Genomic DNA, 19,789 nt, shown 5'->3' with positions numbered 1-19,789 from the left:
GATCTGCTTCTGTAGACCACTACTAGCATTCAGAGGGAGCCACTTCTGTAGACCACCACTAGCATTCAGAGAAAGCCGGTCCTGTAGACCACCACTAGCATTCAGAGGAAGACGGTCCTGTAGACCACCACTAGCATTCAGAATGAGCTGCTCCTGTAGACCACCACTACCATTCAGAGGAAGACGCTCCGGTAGACCACTAGCATTCAGAGAAAGCCGGTCCGGTAGACCACCACTAGCATTCAGAGGGATCCGCTCCTGTGGACCACCACTAGCATTCAGAGAGACACGCTTTTGTAGACCACCACTAGCATTTAGAGGAAGACGCTCCTGTAGACCACCACTAGTATTCAGAGGAAGCCTGTCCTGTAGACCACCACTAGCATCCAGAGGAAGACGGTCCTGTAGACCACCACTAGCATTCAGAAGGAGCTTCTCCTGTAGACCACCACTAGCATTTGGAGGGAGCCGCACCGGTAGACCCCTAGCATTCAGAGGCAGACAGTCCTGTAGACCACCACTAGTATTCAGTGGGAGACAATCCTGTGGACCACCACTAGCATTCAGAGAGAACCGCTTTTGTAGACGACCACTAGCATTTAGAGGAAACCGCTCCGGTAGACCACCACTAGCATTCAGAGGAAGCCGGTCCTGTAGACCACCACTAGCATTCAGAAGGAGCTGCTCCTGTAGACCACCACTAGCATTCAGAGGGAGCCATTCTTGTAGACCACCACTAGCATTCAGAAGGAGCCGTTCCTGTAGACTACCACTAGCATTCAGAGGGAGCCGTTTCTGTAGACCACCACTAGCATTCAGAGCGATCTACTTCTGTAGACCACTACTAGCATTCAGAGGGAGCCACTTCTGTAGACCACCACTAGCATTCAGAGAAAGCCGGTCCTGTAGACCACCACTAGCATTCAGAGGAAGACGGTCCTGTAGACCACCACTAGCATTCAGAATGAGCTGCTCCTGTAGACCACCACTACCATTCAGAGGAAGACGCTCCGGTAGACCACTAGCATTCAGAGAAAGCCGGTCCGGTAGACCACCACTAGCATTCAGAGGCAGACAGTCCTGTAGACCACCACTAGCATTCAGAGGAAGCCGTTCCTGTAGACCACCACTAGCATTCAGAGGAAGACGGTCCTGTACCCCCCACTAGCATTCAGAAGGAGCTGCTCCTCTAGACCACCACTAGCATTCAGAGAGAGACGCTTTTGTAGACCACCACTAGCATTTAGAGGAAGATGCTCCGGTAGACCACCACTAGCATTCAGAGGAAGCCGGTCCTGTAGACCACCACTAGCATTTAGAAGGAGCTGCTCCTGTAGACCCCCACTAACATTTAGAGGGAGCCGGTCCTGTAGACCACCACTAGCATTCAGAGGCAGACAGTCCTGTAGACCACCACTAGCATTTAGAGGGATCCGGTCCTGTGGACCACCAATAGCATTCAGAGAGCCGCTTTTGTAGACCACCACTAGCATTTAGAGGAAGACACTCCTGTAGACCACCACTAGTATTCAGACGAAGCTGGTCCTGTAGACCACCACTAGCAGAAGGAGCTGCTCCTGTAGACCACCACTAGCATTCAGAGGGAGCCGGTCCTGTAGACCACCACTAGCATTCAGAGGGAGCCTTTCCTGTAGACCACCACTAGCATTCAGAGGGAGCCGTTCCTGTAGACCACCACTAGCATTCAGAGGGAGCCGTTCCTGTAGACCACCACTAGCATTCAGAGGGATCCGCTTCTGTAGACCACTACTAGCCTTCAGAGGGAGCCGCTTCTGTAGACCACCACTAGCATTCAGAGGGAGCCGCTCCTGTAGACCACCACTAGCTTTCAGAGGGAGCCAGTCCTGTAGACCACCACTAGCACTCAGAGAAAGACACTCCTGTAGATCACCACTAGCATTCAGAGGGAGTCGGTCCTGTAGACCACCACTAGCATTCAGAGGAAGACGGTCCTGTACCCCCCACTAGCATTCATTCAGAAGGAGCTGCTCTTCTAGACCACCACTAGCATTCTGAAGGAGCCGTTTCGTTAGACCACTAGCATTCAAAGGCAGACAGTCCTGTAGACCACCACTAGCATTCAGAGGGAGCCGTTCCTGTAGACCACCACTAGCATTCAGAGGGATCCGCTTCTGTAGACCACTACTAGCCTTCAGAGGGAGCCGCTTTTGTAGACCACCACTAGCATTCAGAGGGAGCCACTTCTGTAGACCACCACTAGCATTCAGAGGGAGCCGCTCCTGTAGACCACCACTAGCTTTCAGAGGGAGCCAGTCCTGTAGACCACCACTAGCATTCAGAGAAAGACGCTCCTGTAGATCACCACTAGCATTCAGACGGAGCCGGTCCTGTAGACCAACACTAGCATTCAGAGGAAGACGGTCCTGTACCCCCCACTAGCATTCAGAAGGAGCTGCTCTTCTAGACCACCACTAGCATTCAGAGGAGCCGCTCCGGTAGACCACTAGCATTCAAAGGCAGACAGTCCTGTAGACCACCACTAGCATTCAGAGGGAGCCGGTCTTGTGGACCACCACTAGCATTCAGAGAGAGACGCTTTTGTAGACCACCACTAGCATTTAGAGGAAGACGCTCCGGTAGACCACTACTAGCATTCAGATGAAGCCGGTCCTGTAGACCAGTAGTCCCCAACAGTTTTGGCACCAGGGACCGGCTTCAAGCAAGACCATTTTTACAAGGCCCGGCAGGGTTGGGCGGGACATGGGCGGGGCTTTGGTTATATGGGGCGGGGCTATGAAGGGGGTTGGAGGTTAGTGCATTCTTATTTCATTATGACATTTAGAATGTCCTGGCAGTACACACATAGGGCAGTATAATATATCCCCCCCCCCCCCGCCTAGCAGCACACACATAGGGCAGTATATAATCTATCCCCCCCTCCCCATCACACACATAGGGCAGCATATAATTTATCCCCCCCCCAGTAATAGACAGCCCCCACCTCTCAGTAATTAGCAGCCCATCCCCCTGTAATAAGTAGTTCCCACCCCCAGTAATAAGCAGGCCCCCCCCCCAGTAATAAGCAGGTCCCCCCCCCAGTAATAGGCAGCGCCCCCCAGTAATAGACAGCCTCCCCCAGTAATAGGCAGCCCCCCCAGTAATAGGCACCCCCTTCCCCTGTAATAAGTAGCCCCCCCCCGTAAGCAATCCCCCCCAGTAATAAGCAGGTCTCCTCCAGTAATAAGCAGCCTCCCCCCAGTAATAGGCAGCCCCTTCCCCTGTAATAAGTAGCCCCCATCCCTCCAGTAATAAGCAGCCCCCCCAGTAAGCATCCCTCCCAGTAATAAGCAGGTCCCACCCCCCAGTAATAGGCAGCCCCCCCGCCCCCAGTAATAGGCAGCCCCTTCCCCTGTAATAGGCAGCCCCTTCCCCTGTAATAACATAGTAACATAGTATGTAAGGCCAAATGAAGACATTGTCCATCTAGTCCAGCCTGTCTATCCTACTGTGTTGATCCAGAGGAAGGCAAAAAACCCCAAGGCCAGAAGTCAATTAGCCCTTTTGGGGAAAAAATTCCTTCCCGACTCCCTAATGGCAATCAGACTGTTCCCTGGATCAACCCCTAATAGTTCCTACCTGCCTATATACCAGGATTGACACTTAACCTAATATTTATATCCTGTAATATCCTTCTTCTCCAGAAAGACATCAAGTCCCCTTTTAAACTCCTCTATGGATTTTGCCATCACCACTTCCTCCGGTAGAGAGTTCCACAGTCTAACTGCTCTTACAGTAAAGAACCCCCTTAGCAGCCCCTTCCCCTGTAATAAGTAGCCCCCGCCCCCCACCCCCAGTAATAACCAGCCCCCCACAGTAATAGGCAGCCCCTTCCCCTGTAATAAGTACCCCCCACCCCCCCAGTAATAAGCAGCCCCCCCAGTAAGCAACCCCCCCAGTAGTAGGCAGCCCCGCGTAATAGGTAGCCCCTTCCCCTGTAATAAGTAGCCCCCCCCCGTAATAGGCAGCCCCCCGAGTAATAGGCAGCCCCTTCCCCTGTAATAAGTAGCCCCCCCCGTAATAGGCAGCCCCCCCAGTAGTAAGCAGCCCCCCGACCCATATACTTCCCTCCTCCCTGCAGTCAGCGTCGCTCTCTGCCCTGACGTCAGTGTGCAGCCTGGAACGTCCTCTCCTGCGGAACTAATGAGCAGGGGACTCGGGGAGGAAGCGTTCCGGGCTGCACACGTCAGTGTGCGCCGGGATCAGCGCGATTACCAGCGGGGAGCTGCGGCGCCCCTGCTGGTAATCGCTTCAGTGGTGAGCGGCGTCGGCACGCCGCCCGGCCACATAACACAAGGCAGCGGGCCGGATTCGGCCCGCGGGCCTTGTGTTTAGAGCAAAAGTTCCCGGCGGTGCCGCGGACCAGCGCTAAACACCCAACGCCCCGGCCCTGGTCCGCGGCCCGGTGGTTGGGGACCCCTGCTGTAGACCACCACTAGCATTCAAAGGGAGCCATTCCTGTAGACCACCACTAGCATTCAGAGGGAGCCGGTCCTGTGGACCACCACTAGCATTTAGAGAGCCGCTTTTGTAGACCACCACTAGCATTTAGAGGAAGACGCTCCTGTAGACCACCACTAGTATTCAGAGGAAGCTGGTCCTGTAAACAACCACTAGCATTCAGAAGGAGCTGCTCCTGTAGACCACCACTAGCATTCAGAGGGAGCCGGTCCTGTAGACCACCATTAGCATTCAGAAGGAGCCGTTCCCGTAGACCACCACTAGCATTCAGAGGGAGCCGTTCCTGTAGACCACCACTAGCATTCAGAGGGAGCCGTTCCTGTAGACCACCACTAGCATTCAGAGGGAGCCGTTCCTGTAGACCACCACTAGCATTCAGAGGGAGCCGTTCCTGTAGACCACCACTAGCATTCAGAGGGAGCCGTTCCTGTAGACCACCACTAGCATTCAGATGGAGCCGTTCCTGTAGACCACCACTAGCATTCAGAGGGAGCCGGTCCTGTGGACCACCACTAGCATTCAGAGGGAGCCGGTCCTGTGGACTACCACTAGCATTCAGAGAGCCGCTTTTGTAGACCACCACTAGCATTTAGAGGAATACGCTCCTGTAGACCACCATTAGTATTCAGAGGAAGCTGGTCCTGTAGACCACCACTAGCATTCAGAGGGAGCCGTTCCTGTAGACCACCATTAGCATTCAGGAGCCGTTCCTGTAGACCACCACTAGCATTCAGAGGGAGCCGTTCCTGTAGACCACCACTAGCATTCAGAGGGAGCCACTCCTGTAGACCACCATTAGCATTCAGAAGGAGCCGTTCCTGTAGACCACCACTAGCATTCAGAGGGAGCTGCTCCTGTAGACCACCACTAGCATTCAGAGGGAGCCGGTCCTGTAGACCACCATTAGCATTCAGAAGGAGCCGTTCCTGTAGACCACCACTAGCATTCAGAGGGAGCCGTTCCTGTAGACCACCACTAGCATTCAGAGGGAGTCGTTCCTGTAGACCACCACTAGCATTCAGAGGGAGCCGTTCCTGTAGACCACACTAGCATTCAGAGGGATCCGCTTCTGTAGACCACTACTAGCCTTCAGAGGGAGCCGCTTCTGTAGACCACCACTAGCATTCAGAGGGAGCCGCTCCTGTAGACCACCACTAGCATTCAAAAGGAGCCGGTCCTGTAGACCACCACTAGCTTTCAGGGAAAGACGCTCCTGTAGACCACCACTAGCATTCAGAGGGAGCTGGTCCTGTAAACCACCACCAGCATTCAGAGGGAGCCAGTCCTGTAGATGAATAGCATTCAGAGGTAGCGGCTCCAGTAGACTACCACTAGCATTTAGAGGGAGCTGATCCTGTAGACCACCAGTAGCATTCAGAGGGAGCCGCTCCTGTAGACCATCACTAGCATTCAGAGGGAGCCGCTCCTCTAGACCACCACCAGCATTCAGAGAAAGCTGGTTCTGTGGACCAGTGTTCCCCAACTCCAGTCCTCAGTGACCGCCAACAGGCCATGTTTTCAGGATTTCCTCAGTGTTGCACAGGTGATGTAATTATTGTCGGTCCTCAGACATTACCGCAGGTGTTCTTACCATAGGATATCCTGAAAACATGACTTGTTGGTGGTCCCTGAGGACTGGAGTTGGGGACCCCTGCTGTAGACCACCACCAGCATTCAGAGGGAGCCGCTCCTGTAGACCACCACTAGCAATCTTCTATCGGAACATCTAATTCCTGCAGGACCATAGAACTTCCAATCCCTGTACAACATAAGGTCATGTCAACGGGCAGAGGCACTGGGTCCTTTGGCTCAGTAAGATTTAGCATTCTCATATAGTCGAGTCTAAGTCCTACTTGGCAGACAGAACTGGTCCTTATTCTCTCTGGTATTTACCTTGCTGTATGTAAGAATTCTAAATCCTATCAATCTTAGTGGACTAAAGGACGCTTCTTTAAGTCTATAGAATTTACATGAGATTTCTGGGCTGTCTGCTACTTCTGATGTTGCTTTTTTTTAACGTTTATGTAACCCAGAAGCCGTGAAGGGGATATTAGGTTTAATTACAGTTACTTTTGGCTTTCTTCATGCAAAGTCTTTGCGGTGTCTTTTGTAGCTTCTAAAAAAAATGCCATAAATTTCATGTTTTTTACAAGAGGCATCTAGTGGCCAACAATCTCTACACAAGCGGAAGAAGAGGTCACTGCACACAAGGAGCCTCCGAGAGCCTCTTATAGGCAAAGGGGGAGCCACTTTTGTGGTCTCAGGTGACAAGCTGTTGTTCTTAGCCGTTTATTCGTTCACGACCGTCAGTGTCACTTAAGGCAAGTTGTGTGATATCCATGCCAGTATCAGCTTTGACAGTATCAGTCATCGTGTCCTTTGGCGGCCAGATCTTATTTTGCCACTGATCTGACCAAGCATTATAGATTTTTCTATCGATTCTGCTCATACTACATGGCCAAAATACTTGAGTCTGCTCATCTTGCCCTCCAGTGATATATCAGGTCTTATACGATTCAGGACTTCTCTGTTCCTCTCGCCATCCAGGACATATGCAGCAGCTTTCGCCAGCAGCTCCAATGCATCAATCCTCCTATCAGCTTGCTCTCACATCCATCCATGGCTCTGGGTAAAGGATGCTTTGCACTATCCTGCGTTTAGTTGTTATACTTTAGTTGTTTAGTTGATATCCCTACTTTTCCAGATTGTGTCCATGTTTAGCATCGCACTTCACCCCATTGCTATCCTACGTTTTATCTCTGGCATAGATTCTCCAGCCTGGTCGGTTTTCGCACCACAGAAAGTGAAGCCTTGCACGTATTCTACGGCCTCGTTGTCCATTCTGATTTGCATTTGGCCATTTTTTGCAGTTGTCATAATATTTGTCTTCTTTATATTCAGGTAGAGGCGCATTCTTTCACTTTCAGTTTTAATTTTCCATATCAGCTGCTACTGACCTGCTTCTCTTTCTGCAAGCAGAGTTGTAAAGCCATTCATCTAATTACATCACAACTCTAATATTTTATATATCTGCCGAGATGTAACTGCATGCCGAGTTTTGCAGCAAAACGACAACTACTTCTAAGGGCTGGATTGTTTTTTTTACAAAGTGTATATTAAAATATATGAAATAGATAATATAGTACTGGAAAGTAGCAAAATTAGTCCTAAATACCATGCATGCTCCAGAAGGAAATGTAACATAGTATGTTAGGCTGAATGAAGACAATGTTCATCTAGTTCAGCCTGTTTCAACCCCATCCTTGTTGGTCCAGAGGAAGGCAATTCCTTCCTGACTCCACAATGGCAGCCAGAGTAATCCCTGGATCAATATTGAGATCACCAACCCAGCTGGACACCTAATGTCTATATCCTGTAATATCATAGCGCTCTAGAAAGACATCTAGTCCCTCTTAAACTCCTCTATGAATCCTGCCATCACCACGTTCTCAGGCAGAGTTCCACAGTCTCACTGCTCTTACAGTAAAGACAACATCTTTCCTGAGCACCGGTGTCCAGAACTGTACGCAGTATTCCATGTGAGGCCTGACAAGTGCCTTATATAGTGGGAGGATAATGTTCTCGCCCCTATACCTCTTTTAATGCACCCCAAGACTCTATTAGCTTTTGCAGCAGCTGACTGGCATTGGTTACTCCAGTTTAGTCTACAGCCCACTAGTACCCCAGGTCTTTTCCCTAGCAGTACCCCATTTAGTGTATATTGGTGACATCCATTTCTCCTGCCCATGTGCAGAACCTTACATTTATTCACATTGAACTTGCCATTTCCCCCCCCAAGCCCCCGGCTTATCTCGGTCCATTTGTAGCCGCACATTGTCCTCCGTTGCATTAATTATATTGTATAGTTTTGTATCCTCTACAGATATTGATATTTTGCTGTGCAGCCCCTCTATCAGGTCGTTGGTAAATATATTGAACAGAATGAGGCCCAATACTGAACCCTGTGGCCCCTACTAGCGACGGGGGCCCAATCAGAGTATGAACCATTTATTACCCCCCTCTGCTTTCTATCTCTGAGCCAGTTCTTTACCCAGATACACACGTTTTCACCCAATCTGAGCTTCTCATTTTATATATCAGCCTATTATGCGGCACGGTGTCAGATGCTTTAGAGAAGTCCAGATATACGAGATCAATAGACTCTCCCAGGTCCAGCTTAGAGCTTACTTCATGGTAGAAGCTGATCAGATTGGTCTGACATGATTGACCCTTCATGACTCCATGCTGGTGAGGAGTTATTCCCTTGTTCTCCTTGCGGTATTCTAGACAAATGTAGATGTAGACAAATCCAGGTTGAAATAGCCAAAAAATATCTACTATACCTGTACAAACAGCCCTAAACTGCTTGTTAGGTGGTTTATGACTATCAATGCAAGTTTTCTTTATTCTAGCACTAGCTGATATACCCGGCTTCACCCAAGTTAGTTTGGTACAGGTGTTTAGCTGCTGTTTGCACAGAAGACTTTATGAAGTCATGGTTACTTCAGAGGAACCGAGGAATAAAATCTGTATACACAGAGGAGCATTAGATTCTCCTCAGACTGCATGAACCGATGTCCCTCTGCAGAATGTGCCACCCCTCTCACTCTCCTCACTTTATACCCTTAAAGGTAATGCCCCTCTTATTCAAATTTACTTCCAGACTGGAGGTTGCAGCCCCTTAGCCTTAAAGGCATGCCCCATCCTTGAAGTCCATGGCTGCTTCTTTATGTACTTTACAGCCTTTCAGTATATACACACAGAGGTCAGTTATATTCTCCTCAGTATTTACACATAGAGGTGAGGTAGATTCTTCTCAGTATATAAAAGAACTATGTCATGTATCACAGATTTTCAGTTTTTTACTCTTAGAATTGAATAAGCAAGTTGTGACCCCTTTACTTTTTCTATTTAGGACCTAAAGAATAGTTGTGCCAAGTTTCATGCTTGTACAACAGCAGGGAGTTAAAGAATTACATTTGGTACATGACACTGGGGTGCCAATAATTTTGCACTTAGTACTGAATTTTTGAGTTGTGACCCCTTTATTTTGCTCAGCCAAAATTTCATGTTTGTACGACACCGAGAAGTTAGAGAATTAGTGGTGAGTCAGTCAGTCAGTCAGTGAGGGCTTTTGCCTTTATATATCTAAATAAATGGGATGTCTTTGATGACTTTTAAGGGGTTCGTAAGAAGTTCATGCGCTTATTCCTTGAATAAGGGTTGTTCATTTTATTTTGGGTATGCATTATTTTTTTTGGATATGATATCTTGTTGTTTTGTCAGGATTATCTTCACATCCTATTTCTTACCCCTCTTTTTCTCATATTTGTAGTTTATATGTGTTATGGATTAGAAAGAAAAAAATACATACCACAATTACACTGTTTTGGCTACCCTGTCGCTGAGAAAAAAAATTGAGTTAAAAAAAAAAATCAAAAAGTCATATGTACCCAAAAATAGCACCAATAAAAACTACATTTCACCCCTAACAAAACAAGTCATCACATTGGCCCCATGGACATCAAAATAAAGCTATAAAGGTCAGAAAATGGTGACTGAAAATAACTTATTTTTTAAAAAAAGGTATTTTTTTTAGTACAAGATAACAAATTTCTAGTTTATTACTGTAATCAAACTGACCCACAAAATAAAGATATCCTGTCACATTTTGCTACACTGTACAACCAAAAGCTCCCCAAAAATGAAATTGTGTTTTTCAATACATTAACGTTAAATGGTGCCATTGAAAAATACAACTCCTTCTGCAAAAACAAGCCCTCGTGTACATTACTGCTCAAAAGTTTTAGAACACCTCAGTTTTTCGTGATATTTACAGTTTAATGTCTCAAACGTACTTTGAAATGAAAGCAGAGAATAAACAAGTTAGAATGAATAAAGATAACGCATTAACTTTGCTTCACCAAATTCAGTCTAGACTCTTGACTCTTCAGTCGCCCCTCTGGCTGATATACCAGCTTTACACCAACTAGGCATCTTTCTACAATGATATTCAGTAAGGTCTTCCTCACATTGTTGTAGAAGTTCCCACAGACGTGCTGCACTTGTAGGTTGCTTTGCTTTCCCCCTTCTGTCCCGTCCTTCCCAAACAAGCTCAATGGGGTTTAAGTCTGGAGACTGTGCAGGATATTCCATTCTTTGAAGTCTAAAAGCTTTCTCTTATCATCTTAAGTAGTTCTGACATTACCTAGGAGTATGTTTTGGATCATTGTCTTGCTGTAATATGAACCCCTGACCAACTAGGCGCACACCAGAGGGTATTGCATGGCATATCAAAATGCTGTGGTAGCCCTTTTTGTCCAGTGTCCCAGTCACCCTGTGTATGTGGGCAACTTTTGATCCAGCCAAAGAACCCCAGACCATCACGCTTCCTCCTCCATGTTTGACAGTTGGTGTCACACACTCAGGAACCATCCTTTCACCTTCTCAACAAAAAACCTTGCATGATGTACCAAAGAATTGATTCATCAGCCCATAAGCCCTTTCCCCACTCTTCAGTAGTCCAGTGGAGGTGCTGCTTGGCCCAGGCAAGTCTTTTTTATATTTTGAACTTTTAGCAGAGGCTTTCTTACTGATACTCAACTCGTCAAACCTGCAGATAGAAGTCTTCTCTTCACAGTTAAAATGGAAACTTTTTTTGCCATTATGATAACAATATGTTCTGCCCTGAAGAGCAAAACTGTCCAAATCCTGCCCTAGAGGGTGTAATGCAGGCTGTTCCAACACTGGTGTTATAGCATCAGAGGGTTTGAAAGTAATCTACAAAAGTTGAGACACTTGTAGGAATACTTTGCATCTAATTTCAAACCAGAGCAGCCGTCCGTGATGTGTTCCCTGAAAAAAGCCCGTTGGTTAAAATCATAAATTTAGGCTATTGTTGCGTTTAAAGTTAAAATGTTTAACTTACTTTTGAACCATTTCACATTATTTGCTGGATTTGAACTGTTTTAATGTCAAAAATAACAGGGAAAGATTTTAGTGTTCTAAAACTTTTGACCAGTATTGTAGCCGTCACTGAAAAAATAAAAAAAAAGTTAGGATTTTTTAAAAAGAAAAAGGACTGCTGCTAGGAGGGTTAAAATGGGGCCGTCTGCTGAAAAATATTTTTTATAGATAAATCCAGCCCACAAACATTTTTTTGTACTTAAACTTATTAAAAAATGTTTCTATCCCCAGATAGTCCAGTACTGTTACAATAGCACCACCTCATTTTTACCGAAGAGCCTGTGTCCGCTCCACTTTAGTAAGGGCCCAGCCATACAGCTGGTTTTCCCGCCCATGTATTTAACTGACTGAACACACAGACCCATTCTGCTCCGTATGCACAGGCTAAAATCTCCTGTAAGTGTGAAATAACAATGCAGCAAGCACAGATGTTACACGCATGTGTGCTGCATTTTTATGCACGTTGCCAGCAGACAGGAAAAACAAGTCATATCAACTGGACCTTTTTTGCATTTTTTTTGTGCATGTGAAAACTGGATGAAACACAGATGTAATAAAACGCACACAACACGCACATACACATGCAGTGAAATCGGTCCGTGCAAACACCCATGTGAATGAGTCTCTAAATGTTCAAAGGTGATCACCACACCTACTCCGTCTCATTCTCATCACTTGCTCAAAGTCTCTTAGGACATCAGAGAAGACATAGCAACTCAGCGCACCAGAGATCCCCCACAAACCCAGTGGAGCAGAGAGAAGCATGACTGAGCAGGTGTGACCACCATGGACTAACTGAGGTGGACACAGAATAGAAACAGCAGGTGGCGCTAATGTAACATTTCTGGAATATCTGGGGATATAAAATTAAAATGCTTATAATTATGGACTGGATTTAACTACAAACAATATTTTGTGGAACAAATACCTTTAATTGCTTTTATCATAACTACAAAAAGTGCTAATTACTATATGTACCAAAAATGCATTTTTTATGCTGAAAACTTCCTCTGCTAACATGTGAACTCCATTTCTAGTAACACAGATAAGAGGACAGAACAGGAAGTGAAGAAGGCTGATGACTCATGTTGCCCATAGAAGCAAAGGGGAGGTAGCTACTGTAGTGATAGAGAAAAGAGTAATACAGATGTGCTGCTGCTTCAGCTGCTAGTAATGTTTTATCTTGGCTCAGTGCTGGAATCACATCTACACTGCTCAGACCTGCTGTATACTGTCTTCTATGCTGTTGTTAAGGCCCATTTAGACAATGATTATCGCTCAAAAGACATCTTTTGAGCGACAATCGTTGTGTGCATTTACAAGGCAGGATGATTGTTCAAAATTTGCTCAAACAGCAGTTTGAGTGACAGTTTTGAGCGTTCACTTTGCATAAGTGTATAAATGAAGGCTCACACTGTATGCAGAAGACAAGCGAGCCCACATATAGCTGTGGTATCCAGCTGAGCACTCCAAGCAAGGTATGCAGCACACAGCTGGAGTGCTGTCTTTTGCATACTCCTGCTGTGTTTTCTGGAGTGCTCAGCTGACATACAGCTGAGTGCTCCGAGCAGGGTATGCAGAACACAGCTGGAGCGCTGTCTTCTGCATACTCCTGCTGTGTTCATGGAGCGCTCAGCTGATATACAGCTAAGCGCTCTGAGTGGGATATACAGAAGACAGCTGTACCGCTTGTCTTTTGCTGTGTTCCTCGAGCGGGATACCAGCTGAAACAATAGTATCAGTGGTATCCTGCTGAGAACTCAGCTCGCGGCACTGATAAGACTCATTGTTGTCATTGAGCTTGCTGAAATACAACGATGTCCACGTATTTAGACCCAACGATTCACACTCAAAAGATGGCTTTGAGTGAATTTTGAGCGAGAATCGTTGGGTCTAAATGGGCCTTTACTTATGAGGGTGAGCTACAGTGATAGGAGAGCAAGATATCGGCTTCCCTATATGAGCAGCTTAGATAACACTTACAATGAGAGGCATTTTTCACAAGTTGTCCCACTGAAGGCTTCAAAGTCAGACAAGGGCCAGACCTCGTGTTATCCCTCATATTGCACACAAAGTAGTTGAAGGTTTTGGATCCAGTGCTTCGTTATATTTGTACCGGCACAATGAAATAATGGCAATAAAAATAGGTTCTGTAATGTGGACATTAAAAAGGCAATTTTCTCCTAATGGTCTCAGTTCAAAAGACGTAAAGAACAGTCCACACAACGCTTGGAATACAAATAGTGGCGTAATAATAATGCGAAGAGGCCTGGCACGCATATCAGTGCAAGCTGCGCGTTCCTCAGCGCTGTGGAGCCCACAAGGCCGATCATTGAAGGAAATGAATTTTGAACATTTATTGTGAATTTTATTTGTGGATTTTTTTCGCTTTTACTGATGATGGGGCCGAGCCAATGCCAAGACGGGAAACCCCCAATATAAAAAATCAATTATTTCACAATTCTAATTCAGATGTTCTTACTGCCCCCACAACGTCACCAGGACTTCTACATTCACATCGGGCGGAAGATTCTGCACCAAAAGCTGAACTGCCAACAGAATGCAGCCGATTCTACAAGGCTGCTGTGGAATATTCCGTCCTGCATGAAGGAATCCTTAAGGAGCCAAAGAGTCAGACGGGGAATTCAATCCTGAAATCTCGGGGAATACTCACAGATTTTCTATTCGGGTTTCACATTTCCATGCGGTTTCGGCACCAAGGAAGGTCACATTGTTTTGTTCTCCAAAATGCAGTTTAAAAAAACGACACGCAGAAGAAGTGCCGTATGACGTCTCTTCCCCACTCAAACAATGGGAGACAGATTTGGTGCGCATTTTGGCATAGAATAGGTAAAAAAAAAACTCTGTTGTGTGAACAAGGACCTAAAGCAGTTGTCAGAGATGCTTTTCCCCATATACTCCCCTCTCTCGACTCTCCGCCGCGTCCTCTGAGTAACGCTTACAGATTGCAGCAGCCTGGCTATAGGATATTATAGCGCAGAGCCCTGTCATTGGCTGCAGCAGCCTGTAAACAAGTACTGGGCAGAGAGCTGCAGTGCAGGAGATGCAGGATTGTTTATGTTGTAGCAGGGACAGGATTTACAAACATCTCCGACACCCCCTTTAAACTAAGTTGCCCCACACATGAGCCAATATCACGCACATAATATATATTGTAGGTAAAGTCTTGTGGATAAAACTGGCATTTGGAGGGGGGAGACTGGTTTATTTCCCTCCACATCCTCCACTAAAGATGCATTTAGACACAAAGATGATCGCTCAAAGGATGGCTTTTGAGCGATCATTTTGCATAATCTACTAATTGGTACTAACGCTTATAAGTCCCAATTAATGGTGTGTGAGCCAGGAGCTGCATTTATTCAGAGAACTGCCCACTGTTCTCTGAATAAATTCTCTTTGTTCTGCCGGCGGGGCCAACAGCTGAGAAGAGCTGAGACAATGCAATCAGCTGTTATCAGCGGTCCCTGGGCAGCAGTCCTGCTTATCAGCTGATCTGCTGAACAGATTTCAAGCCAAACTGAAATCCATCGTTTGGCAGAAAATTGAAAAATGGGCACATTTACACACAACAATTATCGCCCAACAAAACGGCTTTTGAGCGAATTTTGAGTGATAATCGTTGTGTCTAAATGGGCCTTAACTTCCATTGCCAAATATCTGAAGAAAGCTAGTGATCAGCTTTGGCAAAGTCTTTTAAGGAGAGGCAGGAGTTCGTTAGTGACTATGCCAGCTTAGGTCAGCTGTTTATGAAGATAGATAAGGTGCCCAATATGGTATTGTAGATATCTGTAGGATCGCTTGTTCTTGAAGACTCTTCCTTAAAGGGGTATCCCAGAACTCCAATTTTTTCTCCTGAATAGTTGGTTGGCGGGAACCCACTGCTTGGACCCCCACCAATCAGCTGATTCCCAGTGCTGTTATCACTATGATCAGCGGAGGAAGCAGAAGACACTGACCAAAGCACAGTGGCCCAGGCTGGTATTGCAGGCACCACTCTCATTGACTTCAATGTGAATTCTGATGAAACCTAATTCCCTGACCAGTTCTAATAATATATAGAAATGTTTACACATGTAGGTACCAGTATTATAAGTTGTACAAACAACTTGCATTTTACGCTTCCTGGTCTTTCAGCATTTTCTCACTGGTGATAAAGACAGGTGGTGGCTTCGGGTGAGTCCTCTGATGCCGCAGAAGCTTGGAGTACTGGGTGAAGTCCTTACCACAAACGGAACAAAGAAACAGTTCTTCCACGGGATGAATGTTCCTATGAGCTACAAGGTCTGACTCCACTTTAAAGCACTTGCCGCAGTCCCCGCAGGTGTAGCTTCTTTCACGATAGTGCATCAGCTGGTGGTTGAAGAGATCATCAGTTTTGGAAAAGCCTTTCCCACACTCGGAGCAGGAGTAGACTTTTTTTCCGGAGTGTATTTTTCCATGGGTCACCAAGCTTGATCTAGCGTTAAAGCATCTGCCACACTCGCTGCAGCAGTATGGCTTCTCCCCGGTGTGTGTCCGCCGATGTATCACAAGAGCCGTATTGTGCCGATAATACTTACCACATTCTGTGCAGGGAAACAGTTTGACGCTTAATGTGTGCATTGGCTCATGGCGGCCATATGCTTCACCAGTGGCAAACATTTTTTTGCACTTGGAACAGTATGTGGGACTCAGGACCGATGAAGAGGCTATGTCTGCGTTAGACTCTCCCAATCTTCTACTGGAGCCCAATAGGTGGTTGTGGTCCAGAGTATAGCTAGTTGTTTTACTCCCGCTGACTCCCGCCATAGAGGAATACTTCATCTGGAGGTTTTGTCTTGAGGGAAGGAGGGTTGGGATTGTAAAGTTTCCAACTCCTTTTGGGGTACACTCCATGTTGCTGAGAGTCTCTATGTAACAATCTGCATCTTCTGATGGGACTGACTCCTCCTTTAGGTTGGTGAGCGGCACTTTGCCCATGGACAAGCCATTATCCATGAAATCTCCTTCACACAAGACTGTATCTACTTTCACTGTACCTATAGGGACAAAAACATCCATATCATCTGGACATCAAATGATGAGATATTGCACCCTATTCAGACTTTATTTTTTAAGTTTTTGTTTAAATCTAAAGAACAGGCAATTTTAAGGGTGCAATTACACAAGTGTTCAACCCCTGCAAAAAGCAGGCGGAGCTACACTGATTACAGTTGGCACCTGGACTCATCAACTCAATCTCTATGATGCGTCCAGGTGCCGTCTACAACCAGCATTTCTCCTCCTACATATTGCCGTGTAATAGCAGCCTATGACTTTTTCTAATATTTAAATAACAGATTTAGGCAGCTTTTAATAGAAACCACTCTTGGACTACTGCCCCCTCCTATTCAGCAGAAGACTGTTGCTGGGGAAAATCCATATTCAGCCAGTGAGTATTCATGGTATGTCTGCAGCCCTCTACAGCTTCAGAGCAAAGTCCAGGAGATGAGAGCTTCATTAGACATGGCTTGTAGGCTAATTTCACACGAGCAAGTGTGATATCAGACCATGAAATTCGGCCCGATATCGCGCTCACCAACATGTGATTTCACCAAGGATGCAAGGCTTTTCTGTATCAAAACCACGCAAAGCACTTGCATGAACCAAGCAGGTGGTGCGATGCTGCTGCTGGCACCATAGAAAACAATGGGCGATGTGATGCGAGGGCATGCCCAAAGATGCCATGATGGCAACATTACCATAAGTCAAGTTCTACATTTTTATGAAGTTTTAAAAATTCAGAACTTGACTTGTAGCAATGGTGCCATCCACTAGGTGGTGCTGCATCTCCTTCCACGTGCAGGTTGAAGGAGAGATAAGACACATCATAAAACTGTCCTGAGCCCAGTGGACTGATTTACGATTTATGTCTCGGTTCAGTTTGTCTGTTGTTTTAGGTTTTCAGTACAAAACAGTCTCAAATTTGTGTGTGTGAACATTTATTTAGGTGAAGAGGAATGTGTTCCCCTCCGCTCTGTATGTTATAATTGTGTGCCATCTAAACTAGTTTCATTCATTAGCCTGACTAAGGGGGCGAGATCCCCGAAAGCTGCTGTACCATCATGTATTGTTGGCCATTAAGAGGTCTCATATCTACAGGATGACTTTGTTTCTCTGAGGACAATCACACACCGCTCTACTGGCGACACCGGGACAAACCTTTTTTTCATCTTATCTGCAGACACACAGTGAAGGGCTTTGCACTCACGCAATGAATATGGATTTTCCTTAGCAACAACCTTAGCTGAACTGGAGAGGGCAACATGGTTTCCGTGTCGCAATTCCTCATGCGGATTTTGCCCATTGACGGGGCAAATTCCACATGTGGATCAACTCCAGTAACCGCAGACTGCTGTAGAAAATCCACACCATTTCCACTACTTGTAAATGTACCCTAAAGCTATGTGCTGTGTGGACTCCTCTTGGTAAGGTTACACCCTACATGGCTGGTCCTTGATAAAACTAGAGTCCCTGTAGGCCATTCTCCATAATACTTCATCCTCAAAGTGGAGTTGTGTTGTTAGGATTATGACCGGTACAGAGCACTCCTGATAACTGGTCTACATGGTTGTCCATTCTTGAAATGTTTATACCAAGAATGAACTGGGCGACTGTGACCCGACATTCATATGGAAGATCGGAACTACTATAAAAATATAGAATCTGTGACTGCATGGAATAAAAAAATATTACTGTAAACTTCCCCAACAAAGTCTCACCTAAGGCTCGCCTCCGGATCTGACTTATTTCGAGGTCCTCCTGCCTGTCCAATGAGAAACATGAGTGAGTGATACATTGTAGTCATGGGTCCCAGCACCATAACTGTGTGCCCATCGCGGCATTACCTGCCCTCCAGCTTCCGGCCATCCCCCCTCCGCACAGACTCTAAAGGTAATTAACAGACATGGTAAGTTCGTGAACAGTAGGCATTCTTGAGAGACATCATGCTGAGTTCATGAGCTCATACCCGGTGAGTGGACGGACTGAGGGGTCTCCATGGTCGGTGCACAAAGTGTTCACGTCTTTTACCTTCAAGAGATGGCTAACAATGTTAAAGGAACCTGACAGCCAAAAACCCCAAGTAACCCTCCCTGCCCATCAACCAAAGAGACTCCGCTGTGCTGGTCAGTAACTGTTCATCATGGAAGCATCTTCTAACTGTTAATTACGGTGAGCCCTCCTCTCTGACAAAAACAGCAAGACAGCATCCCACACATAAACACCCCTCTGCTGCCTGTCAGTCACTGTCTGCCCCTCTCTGCCGTCCGTCACTCGCCGTCTGCCCCTGTTTACCATCGGTCAGTCTCCTCCTCTGACTGTCAGTCCCCGTCTGCCCCTCTTACAGTCAGTCAGACTCCTCCTCCTCTGCCTGTCAGTTCCCGTCTGCCCCTCTTACCGCCTGTCAGACTCCTCCTCTATCTGTCAGTCCCCTCGTCTGCCTGTCAGTCCCCTCGTCTGCCTGTCAGTCCCCTCCTCTGCCTGTCAGTCCCCTCCTCTACCCCTCTTTACCGTCAGTCAGTCGCCATCTGCTCCTCCTTACCGTCAGTCAGTCCCCGTCTGCCACTGTTTACCGCCGGCCAGACTCCTCCTCTGCCTGTCACCACCTGCCCTTCTCTGCCTATCAGTCTGTGAGGCTCCTGTACTTAACCTGTCAGTCACTGCAGGTCCGCCCCTTTGTCGGTGACTACAGCCCCCCTCCGTAGCGGAGGAGTCCGGGTGGCACCCGGTCCGCTACGGCCTAGGACGACCGCATTAATGGTGACCCCAGCTCCTACCGAGCAGCGGCGCTCCCTGGCTGTGTGTGCGACGCCGGAGACACAACTTCCGGTACAGCGGAAGCCGCTCCCTGCCCCCTTACCTCCAGCTATGCGTTCCATTGTCTGGCTCTGCGTTCCAGGTGGTGCCCCTGAGAACTCCTTCCCTGGAAGCTGCGGCCCGTGATCGTCGTGCCCTGGTGATGATGGTTCCCCCTGATGTGCAGCTTCTGGCAGCAGCATGAGCTCCAGGGGCCGGCGGCTCTTATGTTGTGGATCTGCCAGTGTTTATTCACACAACGCAGGGGAATTGGAAATTCCATTCGCAATTAGTGGAAAAATCAGCGTAATCTACGACTACTGCGGCTTTTCAAATCTACAGGCGACCAACATGCAGATCGCGAATTTTCCGGCACACCGCGGCATTGCTATAGGTGAAATCAAGCAGAAATCAGATTTCTACCGTTCCGTTAGTAGACGAGCGTCGCGCCCCGATAGTAGACGAGCGTCGGGCCCCGATAGTAGAC

At 47.0% G+C, this 19,789-nt stretch overlaps 1 protein-coding gene across 4 annotated transcripts; it reads right to left on the bottom strand.

Moving 5' to 3' along the window:
- Positions 1-9,612: 9,612 nt before the first annotated feature.
- Positions 9,613-19,330, bottom strand: LOC136588486 (zinc finger protein 391-like). 4 transcript variants are annotated; one of them, XM_066587736.1, is made up of 5 exons: positions 19,284-19,330; positions 18,476-18,537; positions 18,354-18,393; positions 18,228-18,271; positions 9,613-16,505 (listed from the first exon to the last, which is right to left on the bottom strand). In XM_066587736.1, exons 2-5 carry the CDS (start codon positions 18,504-18,506, stop codon positions 15,601-15,603), a joined length of 1,020 nt encoding a protein of 339 aa, XP_066443833.1. In that variant the 5' UTR covers positions 18,507-18,537; positions 19,284-19,330; the 3' UTR covers positions 9,613-15,600. The 4 variants fall into 4 exon arrangements, with proteins under 4 accessions (XP_066443833.1, XP_066443837.1, XP_066443834.1 ...); XM_066587740.1 differs by lacking the exon at positions 19,284-19,330 and adding an exon at positions 19,157-19,272; XM_066587737.1 differs by lacking the exon at positions 19,284-19,330 and adding an exon at positions 19,049-19,270.
- Between the last annotated feature and the right edge of the window lie 459 nt (positions 19,331-19,789).

This window comes from Eleutherodactylus coqui, chromosome 13, assembly GCF_035609145.1.
Source record: "Eleutherodactylus coqui strain aEleCoq1 chromosome 13, aEleCoq1.hap1, whole genome shotgun sequence".
Lineage (NCBI taxonomy): Eukaryota > Metazoa > Chordata > Amphibia > Anura > Eleutherodactylidae > Eleutherodactylus > Eleutherodactylus coqui.
The sequence above is the reverse complement of the archived record's forward strand: the minus strand, read 5'-3'. Positions and strand labels throughout refer to the sequence as shown.

What these genes read in the sequence shown, in the direction of transcription:
- LOC136588486 (XM_066587736.1), bottom strand. Translation starts at nt 18,506, where the DNA reads ATGGAGACCCCTCAGTCCGTCCACTCACCGG. An exon ending in TCAGTCCGTCCACTCACCGG is followed by an intron (nt 18,394 to 18,475) that starts GTATGAGCTCAT and finishes AATTACCTTTAG; the next exon opens with AGTCTGTGCGGAGGGGGGAT. An exon ending in GGCCGGAAGCTGGAGGGCAG is followed by an intron (nt 18,272 to 18,353) that starts GTAATGCCGCGA and finishes CTCATTGGACAG; the next exon opens with GCAGGAGGACCTCGAAATAA.